Source organism: Aureobasidium pullulans (genome assembly GCF_000721785.1).
Source record: "Aureobasidium pullulans EXF-150 unplaced genomic scaffold scaffold_8, whole genome shotgun sequence".
NCBI lineage: Eukaryota > Fungi > Ascomycota > Dothideomycetes > Dothideales > Saccotheciaceae > Aureobasidium > Aureobasidium pullulans.
In genome coordinates this window covers 854316-867677 of record NW_021941028.1, presented here as the reverse complement: position 1 = coordinate 867677, position 13362 = coordinate 854316, and the positions used below count along the sequence as shown (strand labels likewise).

At 50.9% G+C, this 13362-nt stretch overlaps 7 protein-coding genes across 7 annotated transcripts; 4 read left to right on the top strand and 3 right to left on the bottom strand.

Annotated features, from left to right (window-relative positions):
- Positions 1 to 38: 38 nt before the first annotated feature.
- Positions 39 to 2182, top strand: M438DRAFT_334885 (Pkinase-domain-containing protein; the record flags this gene model as incomplete). The annotated part of the gene is made up of 4 exons (XM_029903763.1): positions 39 to 95; positions 151 to 643; positions 700 to 1310; positions 1367 to 2182. The coding sequence occupies 4 exons, from the start codon at positions 39 to 41 to the stop codon at positions 2180 to 2182; spliced, it is 1977 nt and encodes a 658-aa protein (XP_029761238.1).
- A 562-nt stretch (positions 2183 to 2744) lies between these two features.
- Positions 2745 to 4486, top strand: M438DRAFT_272704 (14-alpha sterol demethylase Cyp51B; the record flags this gene model as incomplete). The annotated part of the gene is made up of 3 exons (XM_029900580.1): positions 2745 to 2996; positions 3058 to 4356; positions 4418 to 4486. The coding sequence occupies 3 exons, from the start codon at positions 2745 to 2747 to the stop codon at positions 4484 to 4486; spliced, it is 1620 nt and encodes a 539-aa protein (XP_029761237.1).
- Positions 4487 to 6029: 1543 nt separating this feature from the next.
- Positions 6030 to 7320, top strand: M438DRAFT_205945 (Nucleotidylyl transferase). The gene is made up of 3 exons (XM_029899374.1): positions 6030 to 6669; positions 6727 to 6962; positions 7018 to 7320. Exons 1-3 carry the CDS (start codon positions 6354 to 6356, stop codon positions 7294 to 7296), a joined length of 831 nt encoding a protein of 276 aa, XP_029761236.1. The 5' UTR covers positions 6030 to 6353; the 3' UTR covers positions 7297 to 7320.
- A 24-nt stretch (positions 7321 to 7344) lies between these two features.
- Positions 7345 to 8297, bottom strand: M438DRAFT_334882 (U3 small nucleolar RNA-associated protein 11; the record flags this gene model as incomplete). Its single annotated transcript, XM_029903762.1, has 2 exons — positions 7345 to 8073; positions 8202 to 8297. The coding sequence occupies 2 exons, from the start codon at positions 8295 to 8297 to the stop codon at positions 7345 to 7347; spliced, it is 825 nt and encodes a 274-aa protein (XP_029761235.1).
- Positions 8298 to 9224: 927 nt separating this feature from the next.
- On the bottom strand, positions 9225 to 9986 carry M438DRAFT_272682 (RNase P/MRP, p29 subunit; the record flags this gene model as incomplete). Its single annotated transcript, XM_029900579.1, has 2 exons — positions 9225 to 9412; positions 9467 to 9986. 2 exons carry the CDS (start codon positions 9984 to 9986, stop codon positions 9225 to 9227), a joined length of 708 nt encoding a protein of 235 aa, XP_029761234.1.
- Positions 9987 to 10147: 161 nt separating this feature from the next.
- Positions 10148 to 10647, top strand: M438DRAFT_334880 (uncharacterized protein; the record flags this gene model as incomplete). Its single annotated transcript, XM_029903761.1, has 2 exons — positions 10148 to 10575; positions 10632 to 10647. 2 exons carry the CDS (start codon positions 10148 to 10150, stop codon positions 10645 to 10647), a joined length of 444 nt encoding a protein of 147 aa, XP_029761233.1.
- A 474-nt stretch (positions 10648 to 11121) lies between these two features.
- On the bottom strand, positions 11122 to 12909 carry M438DRAFT_272420 (uncharacterized protein; the record flags this gene model as incomplete). The annotated part of the gene is made up of 2 exons (XM_029900565.1): positions 11122 to 11214; positions 11350 to 12909. The coding sequence occupies 2 exons, from the start codon at positions 12907 to 12909 to the stop codon at positions 11122 to 11124; spliced, it is 1653 nt and encodes a 550-aa protein (XP_029761232.1).
- Between the last annotated feature and the right edge of the window lie 453 nt (positions 12910 to 13362).

Below are 13362 nucleotides of genomic sequence, written 5' to 3'. Positions count from 1 at the left end.
TTCTGAACCACCCTCCATACCGCTCCATCCGCATCGTCATGGCTCATACCACCGAAGACAAGAATCAGCAACAAACTCCACTGAAGAGAGGCAGAGTGTGTCAGCTTGCTACGTCTATGACCACTAAGATGATTTACTGATATACGCCAGGCCTCGACTGATGAAATTGACAATGATTCGCAAAAGAAGCCTCGCATTAATCAGCCCACCCACCTACCATCACCAGACACGCGCGTAGCTTCGAACTCGACCGAGGGCCAGCATGATGCCTCGACTGGCCTCTCACAGCCATCGGATAAGCGTGAATCATCTCCTCCATTCGCTGCTGGTCTGCATTCGCCTCCGTCCGACACCCAGCCTTACAGCCAGTTCTTGCCGCCGCCACCAATCAGCTACGAGGTCGAGGATGAGGAAGCTGAGGGTGTCTGGGGCTACCTTGTGCCACTTGACGGAGTTTCAGAGCCTCTGGTCCTAAGACGCCGGGCAGCTTGTCCTGTACCCCAAACAAAGGTCGGCCGCACCGACGGTAAAAGCGCAGTACCTCGCGATGAATATCTCAACCAAGAAGAGTCGTATGAGAAGGAAAAGGCAGACAAAGGCGTCCCGGCAGGTGGCTACTTGATAGGAAGACATCCCGAATGTGGTCAGTACTATTTCTTGCTCAGCGGAGCCGCCAGAGTGTGAACTGACCATGACCAGACCGCATTATCAAGACACCTACCGTCAGCAACCGCCATTGCTTACTGTTTTGCGAAAACAAGGATGGCGATCAGATTGCTGTTGTCGAAGACCTTTCGGGCAACGGTACATACGTCAACAATGGTATTATCGGTCGAAACAAGCGACGTGATCTTTATGACGGCGACGAGCTTTCAATCCTTGATGTCGCTCGTTTCATCTTCCGATACCCTAGTATCCATGATACCAACGGATTCCGTCAGCAATACTCGATCCAAGGCCAGCTTGGCAAAGGCCATTTCGCTACAGTCTATCTGTGTACTGAGAAGTGCAGCGGAGCTCGTTATGCCGTCAAAAAATTTGAGAAGCGCCGAACGACCACCAACTCTCAAGTTGCAGAGGAGAAGAGCAGAGTTGACGGGTTGCAACAAGAAATCGGCGTGTTGATGGGCGTTTCACATCCCAATGTTCTCTGTCTCAAGGACACGTTTGACGAGAGCGACGGCGTATATCTGGTCCTTGAGCTTGCCCCTGAGGGCGAATTGTTCAACTGGATCGTCGCCAAGCACAAGCTCAGTGAGCCCGAGACCCGTAAGATCTTTGTGCAATTGTTCCAGGGAATTAAGTATCTGGTATGTTGTTCTTCTCCCCCAGCCATGATCGGGCATGACTGACACTTGTACTCCAGCACGAAAGAAATATTGTACACCGTGACATCAAGCCAGAAAACATTCTGCTTATTGACCGCGACCTAAACATCAAAATTGCCGACTTTGGACTTGCCAAGATCATCGGAGAAGAGTCATTCACATCCACCCTTTGCGGCACACCATCGTATGTTGCGCCGGAGATTTTAGAGCAAGGCAATCGTCGCAGATACACAAGAGCAGTCGACGTGTGGTCACTCGGAGTCGTACTGTACATTTGCTTGTGCGGCTTCCCACCATTCAGTGATGAGCTCTATTCTCCAGAAAACCCCTACACGCTAAGCCAGCAGATCAGAATGGGACGTTTCGATTACCCTAGTCCTTACTGGGACAGTGTTGGCGACCCAGCTCTTGACCTTATCGACAAGATGCTCACAGTCGACGTTGAGAAGAGAATCACAATAGACGAATGCCTTGAGCACCCATGGACTACGGGCCGTGTAGACGGAAATATGAGCTTTGGCGCCAGTATGGAAAGCACCGACGGCCTGACAGGAGCCATGGACAAGTTGGACTTTTCTAAAAGAAAGCCGGTCCGAGAGAGGACTCTGCTGAGCTCTATCAACGACGCGACGTTCTTCAAGACACAAGCAACCGAGAAAGACGATCGCGACATCAAGGTATGGGACCAAAACAAAGACCACAACAAGAAGACAAACAACGCCAAAGAAGATGTTCCGGCACACGAACGAGACCCAGATGAGTTTGTCAAGATGGGTGGCAAGGGGGACGAGACACTATACGGAGACGAGGAGGTTGCGAAGGAGAAGGCAAAGAAGGCGGACGTCAAGGCATAAAAGGGGAATGTGGTACGATATCTTTTAGTGTCTCGAACCACGTACAGCAGTGGCGCAGAGCCGTCTAAATGCACAATGCAGTCCAAAGACCACACATTGTTCAGAGAGCCTATTGCAGAGCTGCTTCCAGTGGGCTGTCCCAGCTTTCGAAAAACATTGTGTCTTTTGAACGTCGAATTCTGGCACCTACCGTGGTGGGAACATGCTCGAATTGTTGTTCGGACTCGAATGGGTTGGTTTATTGTGGACATGAGCCCCTGTAAGCTCTCGATGGACACATACCAATACAGGAAAAGACTGTGCAGCATGACAATTAATTTGCTCCCACTGACACAAATTCTAGAAGCAAAAAGTGGTGTTTTCGTGGTGTTTTGATGAAGCCATTGCATGATGACCAGGACCGGGTCATCATGCGTGTTTCGAGTGGCTTTGGCTGGGCAGGGGCGGCGGTCGGCGGAGATGATCAGACCATAATCCCATAATTTCCAGGGTCAACAATAATTGTCTTGTTGTCTGCCCTCCCAATTGGATTCCCCTTCACACTTGAACCTCAGCAACGACCATGGGACTGTTGGCCGCTGTTACTGACGTCGTCTCGGCGCACCTGGGCGACAAGCCTCTGTGGCTCGCCATCTCCATCGTCTCTAGCGCAGCTTTCGCCCTCGCGATTGTGCTCAATGTGCTCTCGCAACTCCTGCCTGTCCGTCGCAAGGGCTCTGAGCCGCCGCTCGTTTTCCACTGGGTGCCCTTCATTGGCAGCACCATCACCTACGGCATTGACCCCTACAAGTTCTTCTTCAACTGCCGCGAGCAGGTCCGTTGCTGCCCATTGAGTCTTGCGCAAACCCACCCAGACTAACCTCCTTTGCTTTTAGTACGGCGATGTGTTCACCTTCATCTTGCTAGGCAAGAAGACGACTGTCTGCCTCGGTACCAAGGGCAACGATTTTATCCTCAACGGCAAGCTCAAGGACGTCAACGCCGAAGAAATCTACAGCCCCCTTACCACTCCCGTCTTCGGTACCGATGTTGTCTACGACTGCCCCAACTCCAAGCTCATGGAGCAGAAGAAGTTTGTCAAGTTCGGCCTGACCACCGAGGCTCTCCGCTCCTACGTTTCCGTCATCGCCGCCGAGACCAAGGACTTCTTCGCAAACTCCAACTGGTTCAAGGGTGATTCCGGCGAGCTGAATGTACCCAAGGCCATGGCCGAGTTGACCATCTACACTGCTAGTCGCTCGCTCCAGGGCAAGGAAGTCCGCGCCAAGTTCGACAGCACCTTCGCCGATCTTTACCACGACCTCGACATGGGCTTCACCCCTATCAACTTCATGCTTCCCTGGGCTCCTCTCCCTCAAAACCGCAAGCGTGACGCTGCTCAACGTAAGATGACGGAAACATACATGGAGATTATCCAGGCTAGACGCGACAGTGGCAAGACACAGCCCGAGGATGGCGAGACGGACATGATCTGGAACCTGATGAACTGCGAGTACAAGACTGGCCAGCAGATCCCGGACAAGGAGATTGCCCACATGATGATTGCCCTGCTCATGGCTGGCCAGCACAGCTCTTCCGCTTCCATCTCATGGATTCTGCTTCGCCTCGCTTCTCGCCCCGACATTGTCGAGGAGTTGCTTGCCGAACAGAAGGCCGTTCTTGGTGCCGACCTCCCCGAGCTGACCTTTGAAGATCTCTCTCGCCTGCCCCTCCACTCTCAGGTTGTCAAGGAGACTCTGCGTCTGCACAGCCCTATTCACAGCATCATGCGCGCCGTCAAGTCGCCTATGCCTGTTGAGGGAACTCCCTACGTTATCCCTACTACCCACGTTCTCCTTGCCGCCCCCGGTGTTACCTCCAAGTCTTCCGAGTACTTCCCCGAGCCCAGCCTGTGGGAGCCGCATCGTTGGGACGCCGAGGCCAGTGAAAAATACACCAGCCTCAAGCCTATCATGGCTGCCAATGTTGAAGACGATGAGAAGACTGATTACGGTTACGGTCTGGTGTCCAAGGGTGCCAGCTCACCTTACCTTCCCTTCGGCGCTGGTAGACATCGCTGCATTGGTGAACAATTTGCTTACGTGCAGTTGCAAACCATTCTGGTGACCATGGTCCAATCATTCAAGTTCCGCAACCTCAAGGGTCGTGAGGGCGTTGTCGACACTGACTACTCGGTAAGTTTGAATTCACCCAGTATAACTCAACTGTTCACTGCTAACTTTCGTCCTTTCACAGTCATTGTTCTCACGTCCCTTGACACCGGCCTCGATTCATTACGAAAGACGAGTCAACGAGAAGGCATAGACAAAACTAAATGGTTCCAGCTTTTGTACAGATTTGTAATTCACGGCATGGTGATAGAGGACAACGTTTTTTTCATGGATAAGAATCAATCACGATATCCCTGGGTGGCATACAACTTGGTTGCGCCCAACGCATTGTTAATTCATAACTCTTCCTTTCTTCTTCCTACATCTTTTGACCTGTTTGTGATGCAGCATAAACGATTCAGTCGTAGGCACCACCATCCCAGCAAATGCCGTTGCCTGTTCAGTAGTAGTTCGAGAAGTAAAAAGCTTGCCAGTGAGTGAGGCTCGGAGTTAGGCGAGCCAAAAGTTTCATCCAATTTGCTTCGCAACAGACAATTTTTTCTCCCCCCTTCTTCATTTTCGCAATCCTCTGCGCATTTGTTTTAAGTGCGGGAACAGCGTTCTGCAACAGCATATTCCATTCAACACACAGACATGTTCGCAGTATTGCGACCGTCGACACCGCGACAAGGCGGTCGTGATTCGCGACGTGGAAGACATCGCTGTGGCCCAGAGAATATGTACACTCAGATTTTCACCGTTGTTATTAATCCCTGTGACGCAGCGGCTAGCGTGTCGTTCTTATAATTGCTCCAGTGGAGCAGATTATGCAATGCGAAAGTCGCGAGTTCGAATCTCGCTAGGGATACTTTTTGGAGTTTTCGGTGGACAAAGGGATGCTCCATTGGATATCTCTTTTTCGTTTGTTCGTTTTGGAGATTCTTTTGGGTGGTTTGTCTGCTTCAAACTTGAGATGACTGTTCTTCGAATTGGTTGGAGCGCATGATTTTGTTTTGCAACTTTTGCGACAGATAGGCTTCATGATTGACCATGTGAAGCCTACGCGTATTGAGCATGAGTATGTACATCGGGTTCATGCATGCATGTACTCTATGACCAATCCTTTGCTTCCATCATCACAGTCATGCCTTAGTCGACCCGTGAGACCAGACTCTCAATTGTGCATGTTTCTTACCTTCACAGCACGAGAGTCTCACCGAGGAGTTGAATCGCCAAAGGCCGATGGATTCTACCTGAAGCAAGTCTATGAAATCCATGCAGTGCTCAGTACCTCGGCACAGAGCATGAACGAACGGCTTGTTGCGAGTCTTATCTATCAAACCAGACACGTGCTGCTGAAAATTGATAGACCATGTGTATGACGGGCTTCCGCGTGAGACCGGCACATTGCGATGTCATCGAATGTCTTTGGAAGGCTTCAGCGTTCAGAAGGCAGCAGCGACCTCTGAGAGCACTCCTTTGTTCTACTGAACCATTTCACTTCTGCCTGGAGCATACAACCAATAGAGAAGCATCCGACAATATATAATAGCCATCGTCCAGAATTCATCAACAAATCGGTCGCAATCTCACGCCTTGGGAGTCGACCGAAGCCGGAGTTAACGTGCGATTTCCCAGTCACTCTGCTGCGGACAAGTGATACTGATTTTTCAGCAAAAGATACGGACGGCGTCCAACCCCTCATCCCGAGTCTCGATCGCATCCATTCACCCAGAAGTTCAGTCATTTCCCACCGCAGACACGACCAATCTCTGCCCTTTATTTTTTGCTTTTCAACCTTCGCCCACTCCCAATCCCATACAACGGCGTCTTTCAGGCAAACCACTCTTGTCCGATTCAACAGTCACTCGCCCACCACGCCATCACCCCGCTGTCTGCCCGGCGCAAAGCCGCGACTGTCGCAAAGGCCGCTTTTTGGATCCCACTTCAACTGTCCCAACAGGACTTGCCAACTCGTCCGACCGCTTCAAACAGCATCTCTGGGACCGCCTGTCCATTCCCGGTCGCTCCGAATCTTCCAAGAGCGCCGCCCATACCACACTCTCTCCAATCTCGTCGCCATGTCGGCCGCGCCTACCGGAACCCTGAACATGAATGAATACACATTTCCTACCGAACGCCTGCAATCACAACTAAGGGATCCTTCAAGGACACCCTTGGTACTTGTGGCTTGTGGTTCTTTCAGCCCAATCACTTTCCTGCATCTGAGAATGTTTGAAATGGCTGCAGATTACGCTCGCTTCAACACAAACTTCGAGGTGGTTGGCGCCTACATCTCTGCCGTCGGTGATGCATACAAGAAGAGCGGTCTTGTCAAGGCCGAGCACAGAATCAACATGTGCAGTCTGGCTGTTGAGCAAAGCAGCTGGATCAGTGGTACGTTTTAGACTTTGTTCAATTACTAACTACCATCTTCTGACTCTATATACACAGTTGACCCCTGGGAGGCTCTCCATGAGGACTACCTTGAGACAGCAAAGGTGCTCGACCATTTCGAGCACGAAATCAACACCACCCGTGGACCTTTCAACACTCCGCAAGGTCCCAAGAAGGCCAAGATTGCCTTGCTCGCTGGTGCGGACTTGATTCAAACCATGTCTGCTCCTGGCGTATGGGCACCCAAGGATATCGACTACATCCTGAGTAACTTCGGAGCCTTCATCATCGAGGTATGTTGTCTTGCCAACCACACTTCTCAATCAACCCAAAGCTAACAACAAGCAGAGAGCCGGTACCGATATCGACGAAGCCTTGTCGACACTGCAACAATGGAAGGACAACATCCATGTTGTACAACAGCTGGTGCAGAATGACATCTCTAGCACGAAGATCCGCCTATTCCGCAAGCGCGACATGAGCATTCGCTACCTGGTCCCGGAGCCCGTCGTAAAGTACATTGAGGAACAGGGACTGTATGATGAGGATGGAGCCAACAGCACGCATGAGGCGCAAAACTCGAAGAAACCTGGTGAGAGCGCAGGCGCTCCTCCGCAGAACATGTAATATTTCCCGTCCTTCTGAAGACGCAAGACCGCAAGATCAACCACCTTTTCAACGCTTTCTCTCTCTGACCTTGAACTTGACGCCCTCCTTGTTGGTGCCTCCGACGGTGTTGTTCATGCGTGCCCGTTGATCCTGGAGTTGCGTCAAAGCGGCAGACAAGTCACGCTCGCGATCCTTGAGCGCTTCGAGATGGTTCTGCAGCACCTCCTGGGCACGCCTCTTCTTCCGTCGCTGCTTGATCTGCTCTTTTGAGAGGCCCTTGGTGTCTTCTTCCTCGCTCTTGCCGTCCTCGCTGCCACTGCCGTTTCCATCCATACCGTCCAGATCATCCAGACCATCAAGGTCACCCAAGTCTGCCAGGTCGTCGAGGTCCAAGTCCATGTCGTCGTCGCTGTCAAACTGCATCTGAGCGTTATCCTCCTCAATCTCCTCGCCATCCTCATCAAACACCTTTCTCTTGCTCAATCCCGATGCATCGACACCGGTAGACATCAACACACTCTGCTTTTCAATCTTCTCCCTCGCACGGCGCGTCTGCTGCAACACAGTTTGTAGATAACCAGCATCCTGCGTCTTCAAGAGCTTCACAACATCCATGCTCATGGGCGTTTGCGAGCCATTCTCCTTCGCTCTGGTGGATTGCTGTACACCCTTCTTTGTCGTTCTGCTGATCATGCCGAACGCGAATTCATCGGGGTTACGTTGGGCTGCTTTTTCCTTGAGCACTTTGAGGCGGCGTTTTTTCTCATTGTGGTCTTTTGCGCGGAGGGTGTAGTCCTGGAGTTATGGTTAGATTTTTTTATTCTAGCTCGTTTTTCTTGTGTATATGATTCTTTTGACACCACCAGACGGATTGTGATTGTGATGATCAAGTGGCAAGAAGGGGGGATGCAAGCAAAACGGACCTTGTGTTTTTCCAAAAGACCCCATTTCTGACGTTCGAGAGGTTGGGCGCGCTCTTTGTGATTGCGCCTCTGTACGGCATTGCGCATGGACGACATGATTGCTGATTTTATGCGATGTGATTACTACTCTCTTGACTGATCGGTTTTGGTATCAGGCGGGTGGATCTGAAGTCGTGATGTTGAAGTGGAAGAGTAGAAAAAAAGTTGTAGCGTCAACGACGGACGGCGAGAGAAAGTTCCTTGAGATGCGGCGGAAATAAAGAAGGGCGAGAAAGCGGAAGAGAAGGCGGAGAAGAAAGGATGGGCTTGGCGGGATTGGAGATGGGATTTTTGGCGAAGATGAAACTGGCGACCCTGTCTTTGAGATCGTGGTTTGGGTTTTGTGGGGATTTGTTTTATCATGGGATAGAGATGGGTTTATGGTAAGTGAGATGCAATATATGGCAAGTGAGATGTGAGTGAACATGTGAGGGTGATGAAGATTATGTATTGCTATGTAATTGCTGGTTCTTCATATTGTGATATAGTTTGGCTTGTGTCTTCTCACACCTCCGTATGGTGTGCGAATTGAGGTGGTGAAAAGTCTGGATTCTCGACGGCACGCTCTGTCTCAAGGAATCATCATCTCGGAGAGACTGCTGAGTCTCGAGCGATCCCATCCCATAGCTGTTTGCTCCGTCCGCTCTGACTCGGCGTCTTCTAGACTGTAGAGCAACAAGCGTGACCATCCGAACGGAATGTGCATGCATAGTGCGTGTACCGGATGTTTTTTGCTGCACTTTACAACCTTGTGCCTGGAGCTGTTGACGTATCTGCAGCGGCGCGTTTGTGCAAGTTGAAGGAATACACTAGGCACGCCCGGAGTCTGAGAAGAGCTGGCTGCTGGCAGTACTGTGTAACTGCATGGCTTCGGCACGTCAATCGGATATGCCGTATAGTCCTGAATCTAGCGTGAGGTTTCCTCTGACCATCACATGGACAGATGTGGTGTTGTGTTGGATCCTGAATGCAGGTGAGGTGTTTTCACAGGTCGGGATCGATATGTTGCTTGAACTTTCTGGCTGCACGATCGGCAGCTCTGTTCTGGAATTGCGATCCATGGAGTTCGAAGATGAAAGGCTTCTGCGGTTCAGTCATCTGGCTGTCGCCGTCGTTATCTTCCTCGACAAAGGGGACTTCGAATCTGAAGACGGTATATTCCTTAGGAACAGCTTGCAAGATATTAGCAGTGCAACCGCATGGACTAGGAAACTGGCATGACATACTCTTGAGCTCATTCTTAAGAGTGATGATCTCCAGAGTAAACTTTGTATCTTTGACGACAATTCCTCTGATCCCAACTCTTCCCACACAGCGACATCTGACGACATCAACCATAGCACCGTGGTAATCCGCACTAGCAAGCAAAGGCCCAACACCAGCAGCATTCACATATCGCGACTTCTCCATCCCCAGTATCTCGCGCATATATGCACACCACAGCTTCCAGATAGGCACATAGATGTCGTACTTTTGCTGCTCTTTCGGAATATCATAGACACCCAGCTCTCTCTTTTGTTTTGCGGTCAAAGGACGAGGCTTTTTCGATTTACGGTTGGCTTTTGCCTTTTCAAGACGGGCTTTTTGGCGCTTGCTACGGGCATCTTCGCGAGGGTCGGGGGAGGATGGTCGGAGGAGAAGAGGACGATTTTGGACCTTTTCGCGGAAGATCTGGGAGCTGATGGAGGGATCGTGGGCGCGGGTGAGGAGGCCAAGAGCAGGATGCTCTTTTTCTGACGATGCCATGACTGATCGAGTGAGATATGTTGGCGCAAGATGTCGAGTTCGGTTGTCGCAAGAAGATCAAGTTTGGTCATCGGCTTGGCATCATCAAGGTGATTGCGGAGCTTCCATTGTCACAACTTTTTTGATCTTGGTCATGACAATCAGACATACACTATACTATCATGGCTCCGACTACTCCTGATCTATCGGCCAGGTATACACTCCTCACGCTGAGTGTCATCTCTTCGAGCAACATCTCCAACCGTACGAAATCCTTGATCGAACACGTCAAATCCACACCGGCCGACAACAAACCTGCCATTGTCGCCCTCCACGCAAAAGCAGCCGTCGCGAACAAGCTCATCAGCATCGTCGAGATCGCAAAGAGAGACCTGAAAGAGGGAGGCCGGAAGATCTACCAATACAACGCCCTCGGCTCAGAATTGATCGAGCTGAAGCCTGCCACCAAGGATGCAGCCAACGACGACGCCGTGAGCGACGAGGAGCCTGCTTTCGAGAAGATTGAGCAAAAGACTACTGTCAGGAATGTGCCGACTATGACCACATATCTGAGTCTGGTACCTGTCAAAGAACTCAAAGACGCCTATGGGTATATCAAGTCTTTCTTTTCTCCCCGTTCCAAATCGCTGACAAGTTTGTCTACAGTGAACAAATCGGATGATACGCCAGCTACAACCCTCCCGCCCTACCGCTACCATTCCAATATTGCACGAAACTTCCTCTGGCCTACTTGTTCATCTCTCGATGCATAACAAGCACACTGGTCGAACATCAGACCGGCAACACCGTCCCAGCCTTCATCAAGGACCCGCTCTCGCGCAGCCTGAATGTCGCGCGTGCAAAATACCGATGAACAGGTCCGCGCTCTATCACCAAGGTAGCTGTGGACCACATCAAATTTGCCCGAGTGCAAGAGGTCACCAAGACGCTTCCGGCACACAACAAATCCCTACACAACTTTTGTATTGCGGATCAACAACGACGGCTGATTGTGGAAGCTGATATGATGTTCATTGGTGGCTAGATATTGTTATCGCTTATCTAGCGAAAGAAGAAAGAACATAATGCTGAGATATCAGCCTTCCTCGGAAATCATCCTAGATCCTTTTTGTCTCATCTGCTGAGTCCGTTCGCCCTAGTAGTCCAGCTCTCCGACAGGCCAGCCATCTGCGTCTCTTCCAACTCCAGATTCCGACGATATTTCTGCGCCTGCGGTAGTCTCAGACTCCTGCTCAATCTTAGGCTCGTGCTGGCGCTGATGCTCGTGCTCATGCTCGTGCTCGTGCTCGACGACATCCTTGACCTCAATCTGGTCTTCTCTTTTCTGCTCGTGCTTGGACGCATCCTCGATCACTTCCTTGACCTCAATATCCTTCTCATCTTGGTCCTTCAGCTCTTTAATCTCGCCATCCTCGGAAGTCTCCTCGCTGTCTGCCTTCTCCGGCTCCTCTTCCTCGACCATGCCTGGAATCGGACGATCACATGGATCACGACCATACTCGACCCTAGAGAAGCGTCTGGACAGCTTGTAGCGAAGTTCGGAATATCCGTCCAGAGCTGCCAACACCGATCTGAACTCCACATGACAAACGCCATGTCTGTCTCTGCAGACGCTAACGATGCGATCATCTCTGCTTGGCCACTGACGAAGAGCGTTGCAAAGATTCGCCAGTGTGATGTCTCTGTGCAAGTCGAAGATGGCCAGGCAACGTGAAACGCCATTGTACATGATGTCGTCGGCGAGAATCTCGTTGATTGGATAAGTAGGTGTTTCCAGAAGTCTGAATTTGGGCCTGCTGCTTTCCTTCACGTAGCTCAAGAAGTTGCGGGCGTCTTTGGCGCGGAGGAAGGTGATCAGCATGCTCTCACTGCCTGTGATTGGTGTAGTGTGCATGTCCTGAATCTTGACGATGATGCCACCGCATACTATGCTTGTGACATCTGCCGTTGTCATTTTTGCTGGGATGTCGCTGACGAGAACGGTTCGGAGGGTGTCTTCGCTGGGTGCTGGATTGTACATGACCAAAGCCTGGTTCCTGCGGAGCTCGGCTGCGTGCTTTTGCTTTGCTGCTTCGATTTCTTCGTCGGTTCTTGTGTCCTCGGGTTCTTCGAGTTCGGCCGCTGTAAAGTCTCTTTCGTCGATTGGGACATCGTGGTCATCGACTTCTGGGAAGGACATCAGATCTCCTGGAACCTCTTGGACTCTGGCTCTCTTTTCGGCTTCGGCTTTGGCCCATTTTGATGCGTTGATGCCATCGATCGTGGGTTCGTTATTCTTGTACCTGTCGGAAAGATTCTCGAGGGAAAGAGGTTTCTGGAACTTTTCTTCGCGTGGTGTGTCTGGGGCTAGTTTCTCTTGTATGTCGTTGTCGACATCTGGATCAGAAGTTTCATGGTTGACACCACTGTTCTCGAATGTGAGAAGAGTGGGTTGTGCTGCATCGCTGTCGTCAACGAGTCTGGGCCCTTTTCTGTTCCGGTTCAGGAACTCATGGCAGTCGGCCCTGTATCCTATGTCGAAGTTCGGGCTGAGGGGGGTGGGAGGTGTGTTTGATGGCAATGTGGTAGGCGGACGCATGGACTGGATCTGAACATCATCGTCATCACAGTCGAGGAGATCTTCTGGTTCGGCTCTATGCTCGCCCTTGAACTCTTCTTTTTGCTCGATCTCATGTCTGAGTCTGAATTCGGGGATGCGGTGTGGTCTCTCGAGTCTTCTACCGCGGGTCTGGTGTTCTTCTGCGACTGGATCTTGAAGATGTCTTTGGTGCTGTCCGGCGAGCTGGAGAGCCATGTAGTTGATACACTGCTTGGCCATTGTATGTTGCTCTCTCTCCAGCTTCAACTCCACCTCCAATGTTATGAGCCTTCTCATCATCTCCATGTCGTGGGCTTTGCCAGGGTCTTTCGTGACGAAGGCCATGTCGGATGAAGACATGTTGTACGGATGAAGCGGAAGCTGTCGTGTTGAATGATCGGGAGGAGGATGTCGAAGCGAGATGTCGAAGAGAGATGTCGAAGAGAGATATCGAGGAGAAGATATAGACAGGGAGAGGGAGGAGTGAAAGTCAATGAGGTATGATTGGTGAGAGAAGGTGAGTGTGAATTGTTCGAGGTAGATGGGAACGGTAAATTCAGCAGCTTTGTGAGGGAAGTTCTAGCAGAATATTACTAGGTCAAGTTAACAGAGTGAACTGTGGAGGTGATACTCTAGTACCAGATATGAGAGAGTCTGTGTGAAGATTGATATACACCCCAATGACTGTAACTGTTGAGGAGCGTAATGTCTGGAAAGTGACTGTGTTTATACTGCACAGCATGGCAATATGCCTCTAGTGTCAGTTAGAAGCTGGCCGCGAAAGATATACTGGCGGCA